This window comes from Danio rerio, chromosome 5, assembly GCF_049306965.1.
Source record: "Danio rerio strain Tuebingen ecotype United States chromosome 5, GRCz12tu, whole genome shotgun sequence".
Taxonomy (NCBI): Eukaryota; Metazoa; Chordata; class Actinopteri; order Cypriniformes; family Danionidae; genus Danio; species Danio rerio.
Genome location: NC_133180.1, coordinates 11,453,965 through 11,478,085, shown reverse-complemented (window position 1 = coordinate 11,478,085; position 24,121 = coordinate 11,453,965). Strand labels below are relative to the sequence as shown.

The 24,121-nt window shown below is 35.3% G+C and overlaps 1 protein-coding gene and 1 long non-coding RNA gene across 8 annotated transcripts in view; one reads left to right on the top strand and one right to left on the bottom strand.

Moving 5' to 3' along the window:
- The window catches only part of rtn4r (reticulon 4 receptor), a 179,547-nt gene extending 161,245 nt beyond the window's left edge, over positions 1-18,302 (top strand). Inside the window, exons 1-2 of one of the 2 annotated variants that reach the window (XM_073950083.1) lie at positions 6,122-6,439; positions 15,113-18,302. In XM_073950083.1, the coding sequence (XP_073806184.1) occupies positions 16,178-17,575 (1,398 nt within the window). In that variant the 5' untranslated portion in view covers positions 6,122-6,439; positions 15,113-16,177 and the 3' untranslated portion in view covers positions 17,576-18,302. 2 annotated transcript variants of the gene reach the window in all.
- The window catches only part of LOC137495558 (uncharacterized), a 320,840-nt gene extending 297,457 nt beyond the window's left edge, over positions 1-23,383 (bottom strand). For all 6 annotated transcript variants that reach the window (XR_012406725.1, XR_012406729.1, XR_012406728.1 and 3 more), the window contains exons 1-2: positions 23,109-23,383; positions 20,454-20,657 (exon numbers count right to left, since the gene is read on the bottom strand). This is a non-coding gene — a long non-coding RNA (uncharacterized lncRNA). The remainder of the gene's footprint in view (positions 1-20,453; positions 20,658-23,108) is intronic.
- Positions 23,384-24,121: the final 738 nt, after the last annotated feature.

Genomic DNA, 24,121 nt, shown 5'->3' with positions numbered 1-24,121 from the left:
AGCGTACCGCGCCAAAGCCCAAGTGTACCGCGCTCAGGCACACCTCTTCCAACCGGGCCAGGGCCGGCCAAGTGAACCGTGCTTGAGCCCGATTCAGCGCACTCACACTTCTCAAACGATCCGGGAAACGGGCCTGGGCACGGTACGGATGGCATAGTGTGAGTAGGCCCTCAAAATATTTTTGGTACAAGGCACTACTTTCTTTCTGCATTCATTCACATCTGCAGCTGATGTCAGAACAGCAGAAACAGTCACTATTCCACGCTAGAATGATTCTCTAGCGTAATGTCTAAAGTGATGACAAAAAAGGGGATTTTGCTCACATTTTAAGATTATAAAGCTGAAAGGTATAAATAGCCAACAGTCTACAGAGATTTTCCAGTATTTCTCTGTTGCTTTTGGAAAATCACCATAAGTAACCCTGAAAAAGCCAAAGCAAAAACAAACACAAGCAGAATACTATAGTATAAAAACAGCACAACAACACACAAGATTATTTGAAATGTATGAATCTCAGAAATGTATAAATATTTAAATTAGGCACTATCCTTAATAAATAAACTGCATAGTTGCAATCTAAACAACCACATTCTCACCTAAAAAAAAGCCTCAAAGGTGCATTTTGTTGTCCAAAAGCAGCAATATTTGTCAAACTGTAGTGAGTTGTTTCCTCCTTTAGTCCTAGTTAGGGTGAAGTAATACACAAGGGTGAAGAGGCTGTCCGAGTCCTGATATTACTTTAATATTGCACGACTATCAGTCGATCAGATTTGAGAACCAGACAGAACTGTTGTATGTATGTATGTATGTATGTATGTATGTATGTATGTATGTATGTATGTATGTATTTAGTTATTTTACATATTCAACCAAAACGTTTAAAATACTAGCGACAAACTTCTGATTCTTCCTCCTGTGGCTTTCTGACACTGTACTGGTGACTGCTATGACTGAAGCACAGACAGGTAACAACTACAACAACAGAAAAGGGGAATGTTCACAAACCAGGTGAAACTATATTACAGATTTTGCTGCAGGGAGGAAAAAGAAGGTAGCAATTAGGAAAGTCATTGAGAGGAACTGAGAGGAGAGTGTATGGAGCTCTACAAACACCTACATCTACACTGATTTTTACTTCATATCATATACTTTGAAGAACGTTTGAACTCATGATTGTCCATCTGTACAGGTCAATAATGCCTGCTGGCTTACCAGAAACTGCAGTCACAAAGAAGAGAAAGCTATTATTCCTGAAGTGCTCATCAAATCTTTCTATTTCTGTTCAGGTTTCTATTCCTGTTTACATCAGGATTTAATAAAAGTGCACTGACTGGTTTTAAGGTTAAGCTGTCCAAAGAGGTTTTATGATGATAAAAAAACAAACAAACAAACAAACAAACAAATAATAATAATAATAATAATAATAATAATAATAATAATAATAATAATAATAATAATAATTACAAAATAATAATAATAATAATAATAATAATAATAATAATAATAATAGAAACAACAACACTATAAAATATAAATTATTATTACATTAATAACAAAATAATAATATATACAATAATAATCATAACAACAAATAATAACTACATCAAAAATAATAACAACAATTATAATAACAACAAGTTGATTAAGTAACAATAATAATACTAATATTAATAACAACAACAAAAAATTACAACAATTATAACAACAACAATAGTAAAATTAATAACAACAACAACAAGAATAATAATAAAAACATCAAAATATTAACAATTATAATAACAACAATAGTAACAACAACAATAATAATAATAACAATAATAATAACAAATAATAATAACAATTATAATAACAACAACAACAACAATAATAATAACAACAACAACAACCACAACAACAATTATAATAACAACAACAACAATAATAGTAACAACAACAAAAATAATAATAATAATTAATAATAATAATAATAAAAATAAATTATAATATTTACAACAACAACAACATTAATAATAATAATAATTAATAATAATAATAATAATAATAATACAATTAAAAATGCTTCATTGAATTTGTCTTTATATTCTTGGACTAATACAGATCTAAAGATTTAGACAATAAAATTAACGGCTATATGATTATGCTTTTTACTATTTTACTATTCCAAAGGCAGTCTGATTTACCAAAACAATTGTAATGAAAATAATATGCATCTTAAATACATTCCTAATTAATTTCAGGTATCATTATTTGACCTTTCTGACCATTTAGATTTAAAGTAGCAATAGTTATGCGAATTAGTTATTTAACATTTATACTTTAAAGGAGTAAAAAAATAAAACAAGCACTTAATCTAATTTGACTTCAGTGTGGTTTTATCAAGCGTTAACCAAAATAGTTCTTGATCACCATTTTTATTTGCCCTCTTTTCATCTGAATTTGGCACTGGATATTAATTGGTCCTTTAATTCAGTGGTTAATTGGCCCTCAGAAAGCTCATAACAGAGCGGAACCAGTGGGTGCTAAAGAGCCTTGAAATGTGCTGAATTTATTTATTTTTTTATATTATGCTGCATGATTAAGATGTTGGCACTGTCGCTCATTTGTTTATTCACTGGTAATGAGTCTAATTAATGTCAACTATACGGAAATGAGTAATCCTCTGAATTCATGCAATGCAGAAAATGCCGCTGACTTGAAATGAACTGCCGCTTAAACAGATGCCAAAAATCACCTGAGCTATGAAGTCACTAGATTAAGATTTCATTCATCTGTGATGGGTAATTTGATTTGATTTACAAATTTAAATGTATTCACACATAATATGCAAAAAAACACAAAACAAATGTGTGTTTGCCACAAGTCAATGGAATTTTAGAGTGGGTGGACATCAGGGTGCTTTAATATGGTTTTATAAGACATTTATAAAGGGATTTATAGGGGAGTTGAGGGTGTTCTATATGGTTGCAATGGTGTTGCTATTGTTTTCTGGTTAGTGATTAGGGTGTTCTTAGTGGTTATTTTGGTAATCAATGTGTTCTAGATGGTTGCCAGCATGTTTCTAAGGTGTTTGGCTGGTTATAAGGGTGTTGCTAGAAGTGTTTTAGATATTACAAGAAAGTTCCTAGATTTTTTTTATTTTATATTTTATTTTAAAAATATATATTTTATATTTAAAAATATATATATTTTATATTTTATTTTATATTTTTTGTTATCATGTTGTTTGGATGTTCTAGATGATTGCCAGCATGTTTCTAAGGTATTGTATCTTTTTAAAAGGGTGCTGCTAGATGTTTTTGGTTATAAGAGTGTAGCTAAAGTGTTTTTGTTTTTTTTTATAAGAGTGTTAGAGTGTTCTAGATGGTTGCCAGGGTGTTGCTAAGGTACTAAGGCTGGTAATAATGGTGTTCCTGGGTGGCATTTTACAGTGTAGCACATTACAGTGTAGCTTGTGTCAAAGCAGCTTAACAGTGATGGAGAAATAAAAGTAAACACAATAGTATTTCAAAAAGTGGAACATTCCAGCAATTCATGTTGGCAGGAAAGTAAAGTATTATCCTTTTTTTAAATAAGTCGAATATGTGTTAAATAAGTATGTACTGTTTGTATCTAAAAGGTTCATATCAATAAATTTTCTCTTTGAACCACCAGGTGACAGTCTTTTACTTTTATTTCGGAGTGCAGATTGCATAAGTTTTATTAGTATATATATATATATATATATATATATATATATATATATATAGACACACACACACATATAAATATAGTTAAAATATATATTATTTTCCAAAGTGTATACAACAACTGTAAGAAAATATCCGAATTTGGTACATACTTTCAGTATTATCTTTGCTTGAACTGAGTCGATCTAATCCTGTTTATATGAAATAAGCCTGCTCTCAAGTAGGTTTGAGTTACCAGAACTGTTGCTACGACAAGTCTCAGATGATTTTAGAAGAACAAAACGATCCCGGATCATGTCAAATCGTCAATAACCAAATCTAGCTAATTGAGTAATCCACTTACGAAGAACAGACCCCTGGTGAGCGCCAGCACACACACATATTATGAACATCTCGACATGCGAAATGTGTTTCTCTGTGTTTTTGTCGAAGTTGTTCACAATACTGATCCATCCGCAGAGTTTGTAATGTAGTCAAATGTTTACAAATACAAGTACAGCCATTGAGAGGTCCCTTCTGGTTAATGATGTCAGAATTTACCGATATTTTGGAATGGATGTGTGAACGTTCTTCAGTGCTTTTTTGAATTTACTGGTAAAGTAATTCAAGACATTTTTCTGGATATTTACTGGTATCACTGTGTGAAAGGGGCTAATGTCAATCCGATGTAATGTGTATTTATATAGCGCATTTATAGTGTATGGTCATACACCCAAAGCACATCACATTCATAAGGGGGAGGTCTCTCCACACCAAGTTCATGAAAGAAAGAAAGAAAGAAAGAAAGAAAGAAAGAAAGAAAGAAAGAAAGAAAGAAAGAAAGAAAGAAAGAAAGCTGTCACATTATTCACCATCAAGCCTTGCAAGATGATGTTATATTTTTTGCTCAAAGCTTAATAAAACGCAAGCCCTTTGTGAAGTTTATTTATAAACTAATTTCGAGATGATCACGTGCTTATGATTGACACGGCTCACCCACGAGTAAAGCTAATGTATAAACCACCAATCAGACGATTCCTAACTCAATATAAATAACCAAAGCATCAGTCATCTTTGTCTTGAAGAACCCTCACTTCCACTCCCTCTCCTCCTCCTTTTCCTCAATAGGGTAGCACGGTGGGCAAGTGCCTAGCACTGTGGCCTCACAGCAAGAATGCCTCCGGTTCAGGTCTCTACCCGGCCAGTTGGCATTTCTGTTTGGATTTCATGTTCTCCCCGTCCTTGTGTTGGTTTTTCCCGGGTCCTCCGGTTTTCTCCCACAGTCCAAAACATGAGACATGAGTAAATTGACTAAACCTAATCAGCACCATAGTCAAATTCCACCAACAACACACCCTCATAGCAATCCTTAAGCAGCAGGAGATTCTCGAGACCTACCTGATCTCAAACTGCCCTCTTGCCTTGCAAACGGGAGGGAGCCCCTGGCTCGAGGATCTCATGAGCTTAGGGCTCTCTTCTGGGACAGCATGCCAAACTAGCTTATTACCAATCATCAGCTAAGTGTAAAGTCTTGAAATTTTATTTAAAGGCTTGCTTTAGTGAAAACAAGACAGCATTACCTTATTGAGTGAATAGTTTGGTCCTAAATCTAGATCTCAACGAAGGTTTTCACTTGTTTTTACTGTACACAAGACACAAAAAAATGCAAGTATGATCATTTTGAAGCCACATAATTGAATTCAAGTCAGTTCTGCAAATAATGCAAGCTCTAATCTACAGTACATTCCAATATTTACAATTTCGAGTTAGGAGTTTTTTCAGCAGCCGACTTGGCCTCAAGACAGTGAGCACCATTAATTTTCATATCAACTATACAGCTGATATAAAAAATGCTGTAAATGTCATTACATGCTCAGCATATGCTGGAGTTGTATGCAAATGTATAAAGTCAGAGATTGTCACTCATTTCTGCTCTCACGCTCTCTCTCTCTTTGTGGGCAATTATCTCGAGTTTGTGTTCAGTATTCAGCCTCCTTTTGATTTCCAAACACATAATTCAATTAGACAGCCAAGAAGTATCCTTGATTTGGCCTCTCTGTTTATCAATGGTTTATTCGCTCTCCCATGGTGTCTTTTATATCAGGAGGAGATGCTTTTCACACAAGTGGAGAGACAAGCAGCAATCAGTGGATTTTATGCAAAGCTGAAAGCAGCGCTCGGCTTGTCAGTTTTGCAAGAGGGTGGTCCACAGCATGTCGAGCGGTGGGCTGCTAATAAGCTCGTCATTGGAGAATGCACATCGGGTTCATTGCAAAATGCGTAAAAGGTCGACTGCAGCACTGCCACTATTATTAGGGATTCTCTCGAGTTTCGAAAAACACCAGAGCTTCACTGTACTATATATATATATATATATATATATATATATATATATATATATATATATATATATATATATATATATATATATATATATATATATATATCTGTAAATCATCAGCAGTTTTTTTTTTTGGATTTTGTGATTCTTTTTTTGCTTGTTTGTTTGTTGTTCATTTAAATTACATTATTGGAGTTTAATCTTTTCTCAAATTATTTTTGATGTTGAAAAGTTTGAAAAAGGCAAGGTTATTATAAAATCATAAGTCCAAGGCACTCGAAAAGTAAGTGAAAAAATAAAAATAAAAAACATTATTTGTTACGATCAGTGGGAAAAAAGAGCAAGGACTTAATTGCAGTAAAAATAAAGATTGGATTTATTATTGATTAATTTAATCATTTTCTTTTCAGCTTAGTCTCTTTATTGATCAGGGGTCGCCACAGCGGAATGAACCGCCAACTTATCCAGAATGTTATGCACAGCAGATGCCCTTCCAGCTCAATCCAATCACTGGGAAGCATCCACATACACTCATTTCCATAGATACACGACAGACAATATAGCCCACCCAATTCACCTGTACCACATGTCTTTGGACTTGTGGGGGAAACCCACATGAACACGAGAAGAACATGCAAACTCCACACAGAAATGCCAACTGACCCAGCAGAGGCTCGAACGAGAGACTTTCTTGCTGTCAGGGGATGGGGCTACTCACTCCACCACAGTGACACCTGGATTTTATTATATATAAAAATAAATCAACAGCAAAACAAACTACCCCAAGGAGGAAACTATTAACAAACAAACAAACAAAGAAACTTGACTAGGCTGGCATGAAAAAGACAGGACTGAAAACTCAAAACTGGAAACCCAAAACTGGAAACAATGATGTACGACAACAAACTGGCACAGAACATCAGACAAGAGTGAGCTATAAAGGAGAAATAATTGGCAAACAAACATGTGAACATAATAAACTAATAAAGGGTTAACAAGGAGGGTGGGATTAGACAACAGGGGAGCACAACACAAAGAAACAACGCAAGCCATGTGCTCATGTAAAACGGGACTAGAACACACAGCCAATGAGAAGACTCATTACCCGCATGTTTATATGAAACACAACGCTAAAGCACATGACCAGGATGAGAGAGAACGCAAGACACGAGTACACGATAAATAAAAAACACTTACCGTGCACTAACATGTGGCATGCATGTTTCTATCCCAGCACAAAACCGAAACCGAAACCAACTAGAGACCGAAAACACTATGCCACTAACAAAACACACACCAAGATTAGCGTGTGCATCACAAGCACTTCCAGACCCCATGCGTCCACATGAAGCGGGAGCGTACGCGGCCAAAACGGCGTTCATACAAAAGATGAAAATAGACAAGAACAGGGATGACACACTAGACAAGACAGGACTGGTGTCTGAACTCTACCACCAAAACAAAAATAAACAAGTCCGAAGAGACAGAATCCTGACAGTATTAACATGGCTATACTTTAAAAACTGCTGTAGGTTGTTTTTAAAAAATGGCCATGTTAATAAAGGCTTTTTAAAATCTTTTCACTTACTTTTTCGATTGCCTTGGACATGACCTTGTTGTTTGTCTTTATAAATCCCTTATCCAAAAAGCACCGACACATGAACTACCCCTGAAGCACTTTTTGTTTGATTTTGGATTTATATTCATGGTTATTATAGTTTTCCATTTTAGATTCGTTTTTACTGGCAAATTAAATACTTTTAGTTTGCTTCATTAATGTTTTTGTTAGTTATAGTTGGCTTTATTCTGTGCACACATTTCTATACGGCATACTTGGTTTCAGGTTTAGTATTTCTAATTTAACAGAGGGCATATAGTGTCGAACAGAGCGAGGTTTAATGTTTGGAGAGCTTCTTAGTAATAAAATAATAGTTTGAACAGACATTGCAACCAAAGCCATTCAAATGCAATTTAAAAGGAATAAATATTAAAATAATTAATAATTAAAACAAACTTATTAAAGATTCAGGTTAAACTATCATGTAAAAGGTCATGTATATAGAATCAGAATCAGAAAGAGCTTTATTGCCAGGTATGTTCACACATACGATTTCATGTTCTTGAGATGGATTGCCTGAGGGAAGAAACTGTTAAAAATAGTAAGGGCTTTTTGGTAAATGAAGAAAGAATGTTATTAGAACATGTAAAATTTATATAGAAAATATATTTTCGTAAATAAACATGAGCTTGACTGATCTGTTTGTCTGTTTATACAGTTTAAAAACAATTATTATTTTCGCTAACTTCACACACACATTCATATATATTATGTATGTATATGTATATACATACATACATACATATATATATACATATATATATACATATACATATATATATATATATATATATATATATATATATATATATATATATATATATATATATATATATATATATGTATGTATGTATGTATGCATGTATGTATATATATATATATATATATATATATATATAAATATACACACACACACACATACATACATACACACACACATACATATATATATATATATATATATATATATATATATATATATATATATATATATATATATATATATATATATATATATATATATATATATATTTATATATATATATACACACACACACACACACACACACATATATATATATACACATACATACATGTGCGTGTGTGTGTGTGTGTGTGTGTGTGTGTGTGTGTGTGTGTGTGTGTGTGTGTGTGTGTGTGTGTGTGTGTGTGTGTGTGTGTGTGTGTGTGTGTGTGTGTGTGTGTTTAATTTTCAGTTGAAGAAAGTGTTTTTTGACCAATAGTCTTAGTTTTTGTTTAGTAAAATAACTTTGATTTGTAATGACATAGTGTTTGTATTGTAGGTGTTTTTTTGTTGCAAAACATCTGGTAATATTATTTTTTTTATAATAAATATTATTATATATAATATTTGTTATAAAATACAATGTTCTGAACTACCCAATTATCCATTTATTTATTTATTTATTTATTTATTTATTTATTTATTTATTCATTCATTCTTTTTTTTTTTTTAGGTTTTAATGCCATATCAGCAGCATTGGCTCTATTTGTTGCAAAAACATATACTAATAAATATGCAATATATAACCATATAAATTAAATCAGATTCTTATAAAACATACATTGTAAAAAACAACAAAAAGTATACAAGAGGCAGCAACACTGAGTCATATACAATCTTTTAGTTTGATTAAAGATAAATATTGTAACTGCTCCAGAAGGCACCTTTTCAAACATTTCACTTAAAAACGTTCTCTAACATCATTTAAAAATACACATTTTATTAAAATATGTTTTATCGTCAAAATATTCTTACACAAGTCACAAATAGGTTTTTCTTCCCCTTTCAATAAATATGGGTGTTTAAGTCTTGAATGTCCGATTCTGCATTTTGTATGTACAACTTAATTGTCCATAAAAGTTAAACTGCAAAACTTCTCAGACTACAGGTTTTCTTAATCAACTAATTGCCCATTTATCAAATACATTTACTTAGGCCTATTTAACTTTTTGTTAAATAGGATTGGATTATTATTGAATTGTTAAATGGAATTGGGTTGGCTAATTTATTTAAATTTGTACAATCAATTTGCAAATGCAGGGGAAATCGTAAAATCTCTAAAATTTTCTAAATCAAAAGTCGACATAGCAGAGATCAATGTCACATAATGCAATTCACAACATCAACAAAAAATAAATAAATAAATAAATAAATAAAAAACACCACTGAATCATAAACTACAACAACTGTTAATTAGCAGATATTTGCACAGCTTCACACAAAACTAACAGCAGTATAGATTGTGGGAGATGCAATGTGATAACCTTTTATAAAACAGGCTTGGGTTACTGTTGTTTGGATGGCACGACAGGATACTGGCATCCCCCTTGACAGAAAAGGAGAAAAACAGAAATCTAAAAAGGCAAAGCGGAGCTCCTTACTGGGATTAGAGAAAAGAGAAGCACGAGCGGCATACTGATGGAAGACAAGGTAGAAAAAAAACAAAAAGCATTGAGTGCTCGTATGTAGTCCATGTCTGCCAAATGGCCTTTACAGTGAAGGGCGCCCGGCAATAAAGGACATGCCTATGTGACTGTCCAAGGGACGAAACAATGCACCGAAATAATTGGAGGATGGTGTATGACATTTTGAGTAGCTTTACTCAGCACTAAACAGATGAAAGAGACAGAGGAAGAGCAAGGTTAGCACGGTCGGCTATGGATAATAAAAAAAAAGAAAAAAAAAACAGCATGCTTTGAAAGCGGGTCTCCGACGCGCATTGTGTGGGTGGGGAAAGTCCGCTAATGACTAGAAGATAAAACGGCAGGTCTGGTAGATTCATGAAGCCTAGCGTTTCAAAGCGCGGCAGTGGAATATTTTTATCGGCAGAGAGGGTGAACGAGAAAGCGCTGTGAAGCAGAAAGACGGAGCGGAAGGCTGACAGCTCACTGGTTGGAGGATGACAGGAGCAGGAGAGGGAGAGGGAGGGATATTTGAGGGAAAGTGTAACACAGGGATGCTGTCAAGCCTCAAGCAAGCTCCATTTAACAAGCTGCAAGATTGAGGGACGGAGGAGAATTCGGGGAGCCGGGCAGGAACATCTATGGGCTCTGCTGTGTCTTCTGCATGTGCACGTGAAAAACATCTCACATGGGACTGACTGGGTAAACAAGACTGCTGGAGAGAGATGGGGAATGGGTGGATAGATAGATAGATAGATAGATAGATAGATAGATAGATAGATAGATAGATAGATAGATAGATAGATAGATAGATAGATAGATAGATAGATAGATAGATAGATAGATAGATAGATAGATAGATAGATAGATAGATAGATAGATAGATAGATAGATAGATAGATAGATAGATAGATAGATAGATAGATAAAACAATGGATGGATGGACAAATAGACAGATGGATAGACTGAACAGTAGATTGATGGATGGATGGATGGATGGATGGATGGATGGATGGATGGATGGATGGATGGATGGATGGATGAACGGACGGACGGACAGACAGAATGATAGATGAAATAATAGATGGATGGATAGAACAATGGATGGATGGATGGATGGATGGATGGATGGATGGATGGATGGATGGACAGACAGAATGATAGATGAAACAATAGATGGATGGATAGAACAATGGATGGATGGATGGATGGATGGATGGATGGATGGATGGATGGATGGATGGATGGATGGACGGACGGACAGACAGAACGATGGATGAAACAATAGATGGATGGATGGATGGGTGGATAGACAGAACGATAGATGAAAAAATGGATGGATGGATGGATGGATGGATGGGTGGATTAATTGACAGATTAAATATTAAGGTTTTGAGAAGTACAAAAATGACCAATTTTATCAACACCATGTTTATTATTTGACCAAAAAGTATTGGAGATTTGCTTCCTAAACACTTATTTTAACCATCTATAGGTTTACTTTTAGCATAGAAATACCTTCTGATACTCATATCTTATCTGTTAATACAGGCTTTTTCTACCATTAGTGACTGCAGACAGACTTTACCATCTCCTCACATGTGTGAAAGTCAGGTTAGTCTCTGAAACAGAAGGAAAACTGAACTTTAGGTGGGCTCTACTATTTGTTAACATGTTTCTGCTTCATCATCGAATTTTTAAGAATTGTTTATTTCGTTTTAAAGCTCAACTTGTGTCAAGACAACCTGCTTATTTTAAGATCATTTTATAGCTGGTATACGGCAAATATATTTGCAAGGAACAGATAGCAGATTGATTGACAGCTACAATAACATGAATATCAATGGAATTACAGCAATGTATGACATAACTTGCTATAGCAACTTAGTTGTTGGTGGATGTTGAGCAAAACCAATGCAATCTTGCAGCAATTTCATAACTTTTTGATTTAGTAGCTAATTTTGTATTAATTTGTACGGTCTTAAGTTTCTCATTCTAAATGAGGGTCAGGGTTACGCATTTTTTAAATTGTACATTTTCATATGTATGCAATTGGATGAATTCATTTGCATTAGCTACTTTTCTGACAATATGTAAATTTGCATGGGACGATTAGCGTTTTCAAGGTATACCGCGGTTTGGAAAAGTAAAGGTTTTAAAACCACCAACATTTTCTGTAATACCGTTCCTAAGGTATGTGTAAGATGTTTTATTTACTTTCTTAAATCGTTTTTTAGGACAACAGTATCTCCAGAAGAAAGATGTCGTTTAAAATTGTAAATAAATCTGTGTTTTGAGACTGAAAACTAAGTTGAAACTAATGAAGACAGCAGGAGGTACTGATTCATTTGAATTATTCAGCCTGACATGTTTACTGCTCCTAAATATTATAAATATTTCAAAAAATAAAATATATTGTATTCAAAGAGGAAAACGTTTTTGTTTTTAACCCAGACATTAAAAAGAATATATTTTAGAGTAGTAATCACATATTGTGATATCGTAAAACCGTAATATTTTTATCCAGGTTATCGTACCATCAGAATCTTATACCAGCCCATGCCTATATGTAAAATAGTTATATTTCCAAGTGAAATCGGTCTGGCAAGACTCATTTCTGGATTTTAAAGGGAAGTTTTGCTTTGCATATATACATTCTCAGAAATAAAGGTACAGTAGCTGTCACTGGGCAGTACCTTTTCAAAAGGTATATATTTGTACCTTAAGGGTCCATATTGGTACCTCAAAGGTACTTTTTAGGTACATGTGGGTACTGATATGCACCTTTTAAGGTACCATTGTGGACTCTTTGAGTACAAATATGTATCTTTTAAAAAAAGCACTTCTCCAGTGACAGCTTCTGTACCTTTATTTCTGAGAGTGTACATTTACTTTTAAATGTATGCATTCAGGAGCGATGCGGTGGCGCAGTAGGTAGTGCTGTCGCCTCACAGCAAGAGGGTCGCTGGTTCGAGCCTCAGCTGGGTCAGTTGGCGTTTCTGTGTGGAGTTTGCATGTTCTCCCTGCGTTCGCGTGGGTTTCTCCCTCAGTCCAAAGACATGCGGTATACAGTAGGTAAATTGGGTAGGCTAAATTTTCCATAGTGTATGAGTTTGTATGGATGTTTACCAGAGATGGGTTACAGCTGGAAGGACATTCGCTGCGTTAAACATATGCTGGATAAGTTGGTGGTTCATTCCGCTGTGGCGACCCCAGATTATTAAAGGGACTAAGTCCAAAATAAAATGAATAAACGAATGTATTTGGGAGTTCGGTGCCTTGCTCAAGTGAATCTACTCAGCTGTGGTATTGAGGTGGATATTTCCACCAAAAATCACTGCTGATAGCTTAACTCAAACCTGCAACCTTTGCATTACAAGTCCAACTCTTCATCTAACCATTATGCCACAATTGTCCCATATGACCTATCAGTTGTACCAATGCAATCTCATGGAAATTAGTAACTTTGAATATGAATTTGTACAATCCCTTTGTACATTTTAGTATAATTTGCTCATCCCCTTAATGAAGGTTGAGTTTAGGAGTGGGGTTTGGGTGAATACCTCCTTTTAAAAATCGTATGAGTTCATAAAAATTAGCCAAGACGCAAAATGGCTTCATTCCTTGTGAGATGGAGCTAGATATACAGATGATTTATCTATTGACATCTATATAAAAACAGATAGCTAGCAGTTCATATTTTCAGATGTCTTGTGGAGCAGATGTTGCAGAGTGTTGACATTGTCCAGAGATGAATGTTTCCTTGCATCAATCTTTCAGTGATAGAGATCTCATAGATGGATGCATTTTATCATCTAGGCTCTTATATAAAGGACGGCTTCAAGAGTGACTGAATAAAAAACATCCTTCTTATCCGTCTACCTCCCGTGGATAAACCCACTCTCAAAATGCATCTGTGCCACATCCACACACACCGGGTTTCAGATCAGAGATGAGAACAGGCCATCTTATCTGTAATGCTCCAGAATCACTTCAAGCATGTTCACACTCGCTACAGTCCCACGAGACTCAGTTCCAACATCCTAAGTCCTTCTTTTGGCCTCATCTCACCCGGCCAACGCATCCAACACCCACAGGACTCTTATCTTCCTCTGGACACACTAAATCTCAACCCTTACACCATGCTGGAATGTGATTAGCCAGTGCTAATAGCAACGTGGAAGCTCATTTCGTTTAGGGCTTCCTCCTATGTTTTATTTATCGGTGCTTTTCTCACTTGCGTTGGCTGATGGATGGGAATGGGTCCCATGGCACAATGTTTTTTGGCCGGTAGCATTCACACATCCAGGCAGGTCATGCACTCACAGGCAGGCAGCCATTTTAGAGCTGTTAAAGTGAGAGTTCACCCAAAAATGAAAATGCACTCAATATTTACTCACCCTTAAGTGGTTCCAAAGCTTTACGAGATTGTTTCTTCTGTTGAACATTAATAAAGATATTTTGGTGAAACCTGTAACCATCAACTATTCTTGAAAATGGTTACAGGTTTCCAGCTTTCTTCAAAATATCTTCGTTTGTGCTCAAACAGGTTTAGAACAAGTGAAAGGTGAGTTAAATGATCACCAAATTTTCAGTTTTGTGTGAACTAGAGTTGGGTCGATAGACGATGCCATCTTCCATCGTCGATGGCCAATAGACATCACAATGCAGAGCCGGCATCGTGATCCTCCACCCCGTTGAAGAAGCACCCCGATCACGAAAAATACAGTTACACTTTCTGAAATAAAGGTACATCATTTTTCACTGAGGCGGTACCTTTTTAAAAAGTACAATTTTGTACCATAAAGAGGGACATTAGTACCTTTAGGGTACACTTTTGTACCTTAAAGATTTACTTTTGTACTTTTACACTACTATGAGGTACACATTTGTGCTTTTTAGGTATTAATATGTACATTTAAAGGGGAAATGAAGCACTCAAGTCAAGTTTACCTTATGTTGTACTTTGAATCCCACTTTAATGAAAATATATTAAACAAGCTCGATTAATGTAACCATTTAGAAAAAAGCAGCATCTTTTACAATAGATTTTAGATCTAGGGGGCCGCCATCTTGGAATGTCGCTGTGTCTGACGTCACAGGGTTGGTTCTGTTCTCTCAGCAGAATAGATACAATAGAATTAAAGGAGACTGTAAAGCCTAATTTAACCCAATGCGTAAAGTTGTGGACATGGAGCTGCTGCAAATACAAGCATTAGATGTGTGTCTAATATAAAAGTATAAACATTTATTGTATTTTTTCCCCTTTTAATTACTCATCATTTTATGTGCTTTTATGCACTCTCTGTAACACTGTCTTACTGCCTGTCTGTGAGTGTAACGAACTGAACAGAGACTGGACAGCCTAATTTAACCCAATGCATAAAGTTGTGGATGGCATCACAGAGCTGGTGCAAATAGAACAAATACAAGCATTTAAGTGTCTTCAGTTATGTATTTTTCTTTTGATAAACCTTTTATTTGATTCGCTTTGGTCCACTCTCTCGCACAGCTCCAGCGCTGCCTGTTGAGGATTTACATTCAGACTAATGTAATGATTAAAATGATACATGACTTCACGCTTTACTGAGTCATGTCTACGTGGATTATGTCAAGACATATTCTCTTATCAAGTCAATCAATGAAGGACATAAAAACCTGGCGTAAGAAACACTGCGTCGACCTTAGTTTAGTAGATCATTGGTTTATAGTGAATATTGGTACTTATTGTTACCATTTATTATTGTTATTATTAATTCTGAAAGCTCTGTAAATCTGTGAATACTGAAATACATTTTTTATGACCTTCAAAAAAAAAAACATTAAAAGACATAGAATTTTTTTTAGCATCTGTTCACCGTCCCCTTTGGTCCCCTTTCAATGCATTCTTCCAGGAAACAAAGGCTTTAAGATACTGCACATGCTGTATGGTGTTATATGATTACATTTAAACATTTCTGTTCTCTTTTTTTTATTTTGCTTGTAAAAAATGGTTCACCAGATGAAAAGATTCAACAGCAAACATGCAACGATGTCTCTTGCCAAATGAAGTAGCTGCCGTGTTGACCTTAATCTGACCAGTGACCTTTCTGTCTCTCCTCAACAGGTGGCCGACTCCTCTGCCTGATGTTCTGGCTTAACCTGGTGCCAGTGATAAACAGCTGCCCAGCGAAGTGCGTGTGCTACAGCGAGCCGAAGGCAACAGTGGCTTGTCAACAGCAGGGTCTGTTCTCCATTCCCACCGAGATCCCCGTTCGCAGCCAGCGAATATTCCTCCAGAGCAACAAACTGACAGTGGTCAGATCCACCAGCTTTAGTTCTGTGCACAACCTTACAGTCTTGTGGATGTACTCCAATAACATCAGCCATATTGAGGCGGGTGCATTTTATGGGCTGGAGAGACTGGAAGAATTAGACATTGGAGACAACAGCAACCTTCGAATCATAAGCCCTACTGCGTTTCGTGGTCTGACCAAGCTGCATACCCTTCACCTGCACAGATGCGGACTGTCCGAGCTCCCGGTCGGAGTTTTCCGAGGACTCTTTTCACTTCAGTATCTGTACCTGCAGGATAACAACCTACTGGCCCTGCATGAAGACACTTTCCTGGACCTGGCCAACCTCACCTACCTGTTCTTACACAACAACAAGATCAAGGTGGTGACTGATCATATGCTGCGGGGACTTGTCAACCTTGACCGTTTGCTCCTGCATCAAAACCGAATTGTACATGTGCAACAACGGGCTTTCAATGACCTGAGCAAGCTGACCACCTTGTTTCTGTTTTTCAACAACCTCACCATGTTGACCGGAGAGTCCATGAACCCTCTGGTGTCTCTTCAATACTTGAGGCTCAATGGAAACCAATGGATTTGTGACTGTCGAGCCAGGCCACTGTGGGACTGGTTCAAACGCTTCAAAGGATCGAGTTCTGATTTGGAATGCCACCTTCCAGCGTCTCTAAATGGGAAGGATTTAAAACGACTCAAAAGCGATGATTTGGAAGGTTGCGTCGATTCGCCATCACAGGTTCAAACTAGTATCTTCAACAGCAAGGTGCATTCTGGAAAGTTCCTCTCGCTTGATGATCCTCTGGTGGAAAGCATTCCAAGATGCTGTCTGTCAGATAACGACAAATCCTCCATCATCTCAAGCAAGTCCATCCCAGATCCTTCATCCTACAACAGCCGGCAGATCACCAACAATCCCTTGAAGGAAAAGGAGAACATCTCGAAGACCAAGTTTCGGGAGGTCGAGAGAACGAAAAACGAGACTCGCAACAAGCAGAGTCTCAACGACGGTCCTTTGGGAACCATGTCCAACAACCTGGACCAGAGCTTAGACAGAATCGACCCAGAGCTGCTTGGCAATCTGGAACCTTCCACAGCACCGACTAAGAAGAAAAAAAAGTGCTCCAAAAAGCCCAAATCAGACCAGAATTGTCTAAAGGGTCACGGCTCCACCATTCAAGTATTGGCCGTTATCTTTCTCCCCTTGTTCTGGTTGTCTTTGGCTTTGTCCTAGTTCATACTCTCAACCTTCAGTTTGCTCTTGACAATGACACAAATTACCTGCAGTAGCCTACATGGACAGGCAAAAGACGGTGAAAAGAGGGTTACGATGTCGACCCGCATGGTTGAGAATACATAAGTTGCAATGCTACAGACGCATTAAAAGAAATGGATGCCTTTACAGAATACATGAGATCTAATGTATATAAAACTTGGTGCCCAAATGTTTGTTCTATGTACTTTTAATGTGCTGTGTTTAAGCAACACTGCGAAGAGCTCCCTATTCCCACATCACCTTTAAAAAAAATAAAGAAAAAAAGAAGCCGATCAGAAAGTGACTATTGTAGATGAACCACCAAATGAAGGAGAAAAAACAAAACAATCCTTAAACCATGACTAAATCATAGCGCGGAAGCACCCAGGAATGTTGTTGATTTGAAACAGAAGGGGTTGACATGATTATATTTTTGTTCCTGAGATTTCTTTTGTTTTCTTTAAAAAGTGATACATTTGTTCAATGCTGTTTTTTATGTTTATAAGTATTTCAGTAAAGACAAATGTTTAACTTTCCCCAAATATGTGATATGTTATGTTTGCGTCATGACACACTGCGGGTGGCATCTTGGGAAGGAATGCTGTCTATTTGTTCACTGAAATTGCGATGGAATCATAGATATGCATTTTATTTTGCTGGTGTACAAGCATAAATATATGACAAATAAAATATCTCATTTTTTACAGATGGCTTCTCATGTGACTGAAGAACATTATAGAATAAAACATAGGTATTTATATATAACGGTAATTGTCCTTTAGTGGTCGATGAAGATATTTTTATTTAAATGAAACCCAAAGGAAATGAATGTCTATTTAATGTGTGTTCCATTAGGACTATGAAACCTCAAAGGCACATATTGCTGCTCATTAATGAACTTTAACATAGCCAATAATGACTCATCCATGTGTGAAACAGAAATTCACAACATGGAGCGTGCCAAAACTAGGCATCTTTCATAACACAAACTAATGAATGTGACACTGATTGAATTTGTGAATAGTCCTCAGTCCTCTTTTAAATTGGCACTCCGTGCTAAGCACATTAAACAATATTATGACATTCAGGAAGCATTTGTGTGTGGTGTGATGAAATATGAAAAATTACAATATAATGATACATCCTTAGGTTATGTTGCATCATGTCGACATTTACAACACATACTATAATTATACTGTAAACTGCAGCAATATACATATCTATTTAGTCAGTTCTTAAGCAGATTTTTGTAATATGTAAAAATGTAAAAAAAAAATTGAATTAATATTCTTAATAATAATAATTATTATTATTATTATTATTATTACTATTACTATTATTATTATTATTATTATTATTAATAATAATTATTATTTTCTTTATTTAGCCAGGAGATCACATTGAGACAGTACTGTCTATTCTTCCAGTGAGACCTGCTCAAGACAGCAGGCAGCACATAAAGTTTCACATAAAATCCACAAAAAACAATACCACAAAATTACAAAAATCACCATTTCTGAAAAGCTCAGATTATTAAAAACAATTACATGTATCCTTTAAGACGATGTACAGGAGGTGCTTAAAAGTACTCAGAGTCAGAAGTGTGTCAAGATTATTTATAAAATTTCCCATAAATTGTATTTTATTTACGTCTACCCCTACCCTAAACCCAAACGTCACAGTAATGTAAAAACAGATTGGATTACATTTCCCATTAGTTGTATTTTACTAATGTCCAAGGGCGCAACTGCACATTTACTGAGGGGTACGCAGATTCAAGTTTTGCGCCCCAGGCAATAATATCCAGCTGCAACGGATCAAATGGTCAACGGAGGGGGACGGGTTTTATAATTTTTTTATGTGATAAAATACAATATAATACCATATAAAATTACAAATATTTTTTTAACAAAAATATTTATTTATTTTTATTATTTGAAACTTTTAATAAAGATAATTTCAAAAATAGTTCTGCCACAATGGCGCTACCCCATGTGTGGCACCCCTATGCACTGCATATACTGCATACCCCCTTTTTGCTCCCCTGTTAACGTCTACCCCTTCCGCAACCCTAACCACAAACCCAACCATCACAATAATGTAAAAACAGATCTGGATCTAGAGTCTTCTCTACTAGTATAGCTGATTTACCATGTGGATGGATGATAACAGCCCCTACTGGCCCATATCTATCAGCTGATAACCACTGATAATGTCCATTTAATCAAGTGATAACATTCGAAGTGGAGGTATAATTAACTATTGCAAACTTTTGTACTTGTACAATAAAGTATCACCAATAGATCCTTTATTGTCATCTAATTTTCAGTCAACAGTTTTCAATGAGTAGGGTCAGAAAGAATCTGCAGACATTTTTCGCATATTTCTGCAAAAACAAATCTGCAGATTTATGCGGAATGATTTTGGGAGTATCATAACTAAAAACTTAATAAATTAAATAAAAAAAAATATTTTTTTTTTACTTTTATTTAATATATGCAACGCAAATGCGATTAGATCCACTTGATTGGTAAACAAAGCAAGTCTCGTAAATAATATCACTACTAAAAGACAGAGTATACTACTTTACAAACTGTATTGTAGATAAATCATATGCATTTTTTTCATATTAGTCAATAATATTAACGAAATTAATTAAAAAAAAACTGAATAAAGATAAATTTAAACACATTTACACAAGTAAATAAATAGACTCAATGATGGGCTAAAATCAGTGAAACGAGTTATGTACATTCTTAACCTGAATATAGGTTACAATGCATGTTGGCTGTATCGCAAGATCTAAAATAGAGCCTTGCATAATTTATTCCCAATTTAGACCAAAAAAAAGGCCAACCTTAACTCCGTGGTACACACTGAAAAGCGCTCAAGTAAGGGTCATAGACGATCACGCCGTAGGAACCCATGTTCTGTCCTCTCCTTTAAACAGATGGCGATGCGTGCTGGGATTGTTTGCGGATGATGACCCATTGCTTTGTCAAATCTGGCCGGTGGCCAAGTCCTCGTCCGCGGCCTTCATCTAGTCGTGTGCTGCAGGATTCTGGCAGAAGAGAAACGGGCACACTTGAATGGAGAGAGATTTGGCCAGCAGTCGTATGTTATACTAAACACACTCCTGTCAGCTCGCTTACACCGCGTCTACATTGCTAGAGTCACAGTAAAATGACAACATTTACACTATCATGAATGAATCTGTGTGCAACAAGAAAAAAACGAGTGAGTGTATGAGTGTTGTTGTGTATTGCACACTTCTTTTGATGTAGAATAAACATAAATAGGATTTAGGCAATTTTATTTACAGCGTTTTAGAGGCCTATGAACATATTATATTATACACTATAGTATATTCACTTATATAAGTTTAGAAAGGCATATGTTTTTAATAAAGTATACTATAGAATTACTGAATTGTAATAAATATAAAATTAGATGAGAATGGGTGATTTTAGCATACTTTTATGTATTTAATACTATACTGCATGATGTTTTATGTTTTATTGTGTGTGTGTGTGTGTGTGTGTGTGTGTGTGTGTACTATTTCTTTTCTTTGGGTTTAAAAAAAAAGACTTAAAATAAGTAAAAAAAAAAAAAAAAAAACACTACTTCTATTACTTTTATGCTATGCAGGAGCCATGTGCACCCACGGACAGGTTAAATCTGCTTCTCTTTCTCTCTCTCTCTCTCTCTCTCTCTCTCTCTCTCTCTCTCTCTCTCTCTCTCTCTCTCTCTCTCTCAAGTTAAAAGCAAACTTGAATGCCAAAGCATTTTAGATGTATATAAAATAGCCTATGTAATATAGCCTAATGATATCATCAAATAAAATAATCAGCAAATGAGAAATAAATGACAGACAAAAGAACAAAAACAGACAATATCTCTAAAAATGATCTTAATTACTAAAAACTGTAGATTATTTAAATAAGATAAATGATTAACCACTAATGGTGTACATATATTTTGCAGCCAGTTTAGACCAGTCATTTCGTCCTCTATGTGTATAAAGTTTTTCTGAGTTGTAATTATTTAATGTTTCTCTCGTGACTGCGGGCGCAGTCAGCTGCGAAGCCAAGCGAAAGTAGGCTTAAGTGAAAAGGCAAGGCAAAAAGGCATATGATTAACGAACGACAGCTTTAGAAAGCAAAAGTTGTATCCCAGACATTTTAGGAGATTTAGAGACTCGGACGGATGATTTTTTTTTTAAATGCCAAAAAGGCAAGTCTCTGTGGGTCAATGCACATATATATATATATATATATATATATATATATATATATATATATATATATATATATATATGTGTGTGTGTGTGTGTGTGTGTGTGTGTGTGTGTGTGTGTGTGTGTGTGTGTGTGTGTGTGTGTATGCTGGGCAATGAAAATTTGTTTTTAAATAGTTGCACAAAAAACGATAATGATTTTAAAAGACATTTATCAAGCACTTTTATTTTAAAAATACTGAGTGTATAAACAACAAAACAACATACTCCCATAACATTTCAGAAGTTAAAATGTTTTAAATTAACTCAACTTAAATGGTGTAATCGAATTGAATTTACAACCAAAGATATTTGCAGCGGCCTACAACCTAATTTTTAATAGAAATTAAGCTATGCTCAGATTTCAGAAAACCATAACAGTATAACAGGACAGCGGCAAGCAACATCAAGTTAGCATTCAGAAATATATTTTGTAACAGGTAAAAATAAAAATTCAGTTCCTTTATTCATCAAAAATAAAAATTCATTCAAAGTTTCATTTTAGCAAGAAACAACATAAACAATCTATTCTATAGCAGCTGTCACTGTTAAGAGTAAGGTAAAATATTTGCAGGTTTTACTGTGCAGAGGACTTTAATCTGTTAAGTAGCCTAAATGTCTGTTACTGAATTTCCCTTTGGATAATGTTAGCCATAAAAAAATAAAATATTTCAAAATAACCCTGCTGAAAAATCCAGCTTAAACCAGCCTAGGCTGGTTGGCTGGTTTTAGCTGGTTGACCAGGCTGGTTTTAGAGGGGTTTTGGTCATTTCCAGGCTGGTTTCCAGCCATTTCCAGCCTGGTCTTAGCTGGTCAGGCTGGAAAATTACCAGCCAAATCCAGCTAAAACGAGCTTGACCAGCCTGGTTTAAGCTGGATATAGCTGGTTTTGGCTGGACTCCCAGCTTGGTTAGGCTGGTCAAGCTGGTTTTAGCTGGTCATCTCCCAGCCTGACCAGCTAAGACCAGGCTGGAAATGGCTGGAAACCAGCCTGGAAATGGCCAAAACCCCTCTAAAACCAGCCTGGTCGACCAGCTAAAACCAGCCAACCAGCCTAGGCTGGTTTAAGCTGGATTTTTCAGCAGGGAAAAATAAAACACAAAGACAAAATCTGTATTAATCAACTTCCCCAACTCAGCATTTACTAATTCCTTTCCACCAAGCAAGTTGCTAAAACACACTAGATTCTTTATCGTCTAAAAACGTCAATCAACTCTTCAAAGTAGTCTGCCGTTACCCTGTTCACTGAGTGTTTGCTTGGGTGCGTGATTTGATGTCATCAACGGTGTGTAGGCCATTCACGTGATACTCTAAGTTACTTCGGTGATATATAAACTCTTCTTTGCAGTAGCAATAAGTAGCTTTGGATGTGAAAACTTCGCCGTTCACTGAAAACGTCCGTGTAAGAGTTCGCTACTTTATGCCACATTATTATTATCTGGACAGTCGTATGGCTGAGCAGCAACGCCAGTCTAAGGCCCGCCCCAAATGCTCTCATTGGTTGAGAAGAGTGATTGATGCCTTTCCCAAGCCAATCCTAATCATCCTCCCAGCCTCTTGTGACCTGTGGCTACCCGCTGAACAACAGTTTTAAAATAAAAATAATTGTCGGCATTAATTAATTAATCATATTTTTCTGTAAGATGCTATACAAAGATTTTGAAGGACGTAAACAATAACAATGGTCCTAATTGTATTTCCTGTTTTACATTTTTAGTTTTCAATTAAATGGCATAAACTAATCAATATTTGTGAGCAAATCAAGTTAAAGGCAGATTGTTCTTGATCAGTATATTCAGCATTGAACTTCACTGTGTTATAGATGTGATTGTTTATGTTTTTATAGCATTAAGTTGTCATTTTAAGTAATTGATTTAAAGTAATGTTTTCTATTTATTTGTAAATAAATTAGTGACAACTTTAATATATATATATATATATATATATATATATATATATATATATATATATATATATATATATATATATATATATATATATATATATATATATATATATATATATATATATTTAAATATATACTATTGGTACTACTATGGCATATACTATTGGTATACTATTGGTATATTTACCTTCAGCCCACAGCTATCAATGTTATTTGTTTTTTTGGCTCTTCATATGAAAAATTTTGGGCACCCCTGGTCTATACATTGCATAGTCAGTACTGAAGCACTGAAATCTATAGCTAATCTAACAAAATAACTTACAATAATTGTCAGAAAATAAGTT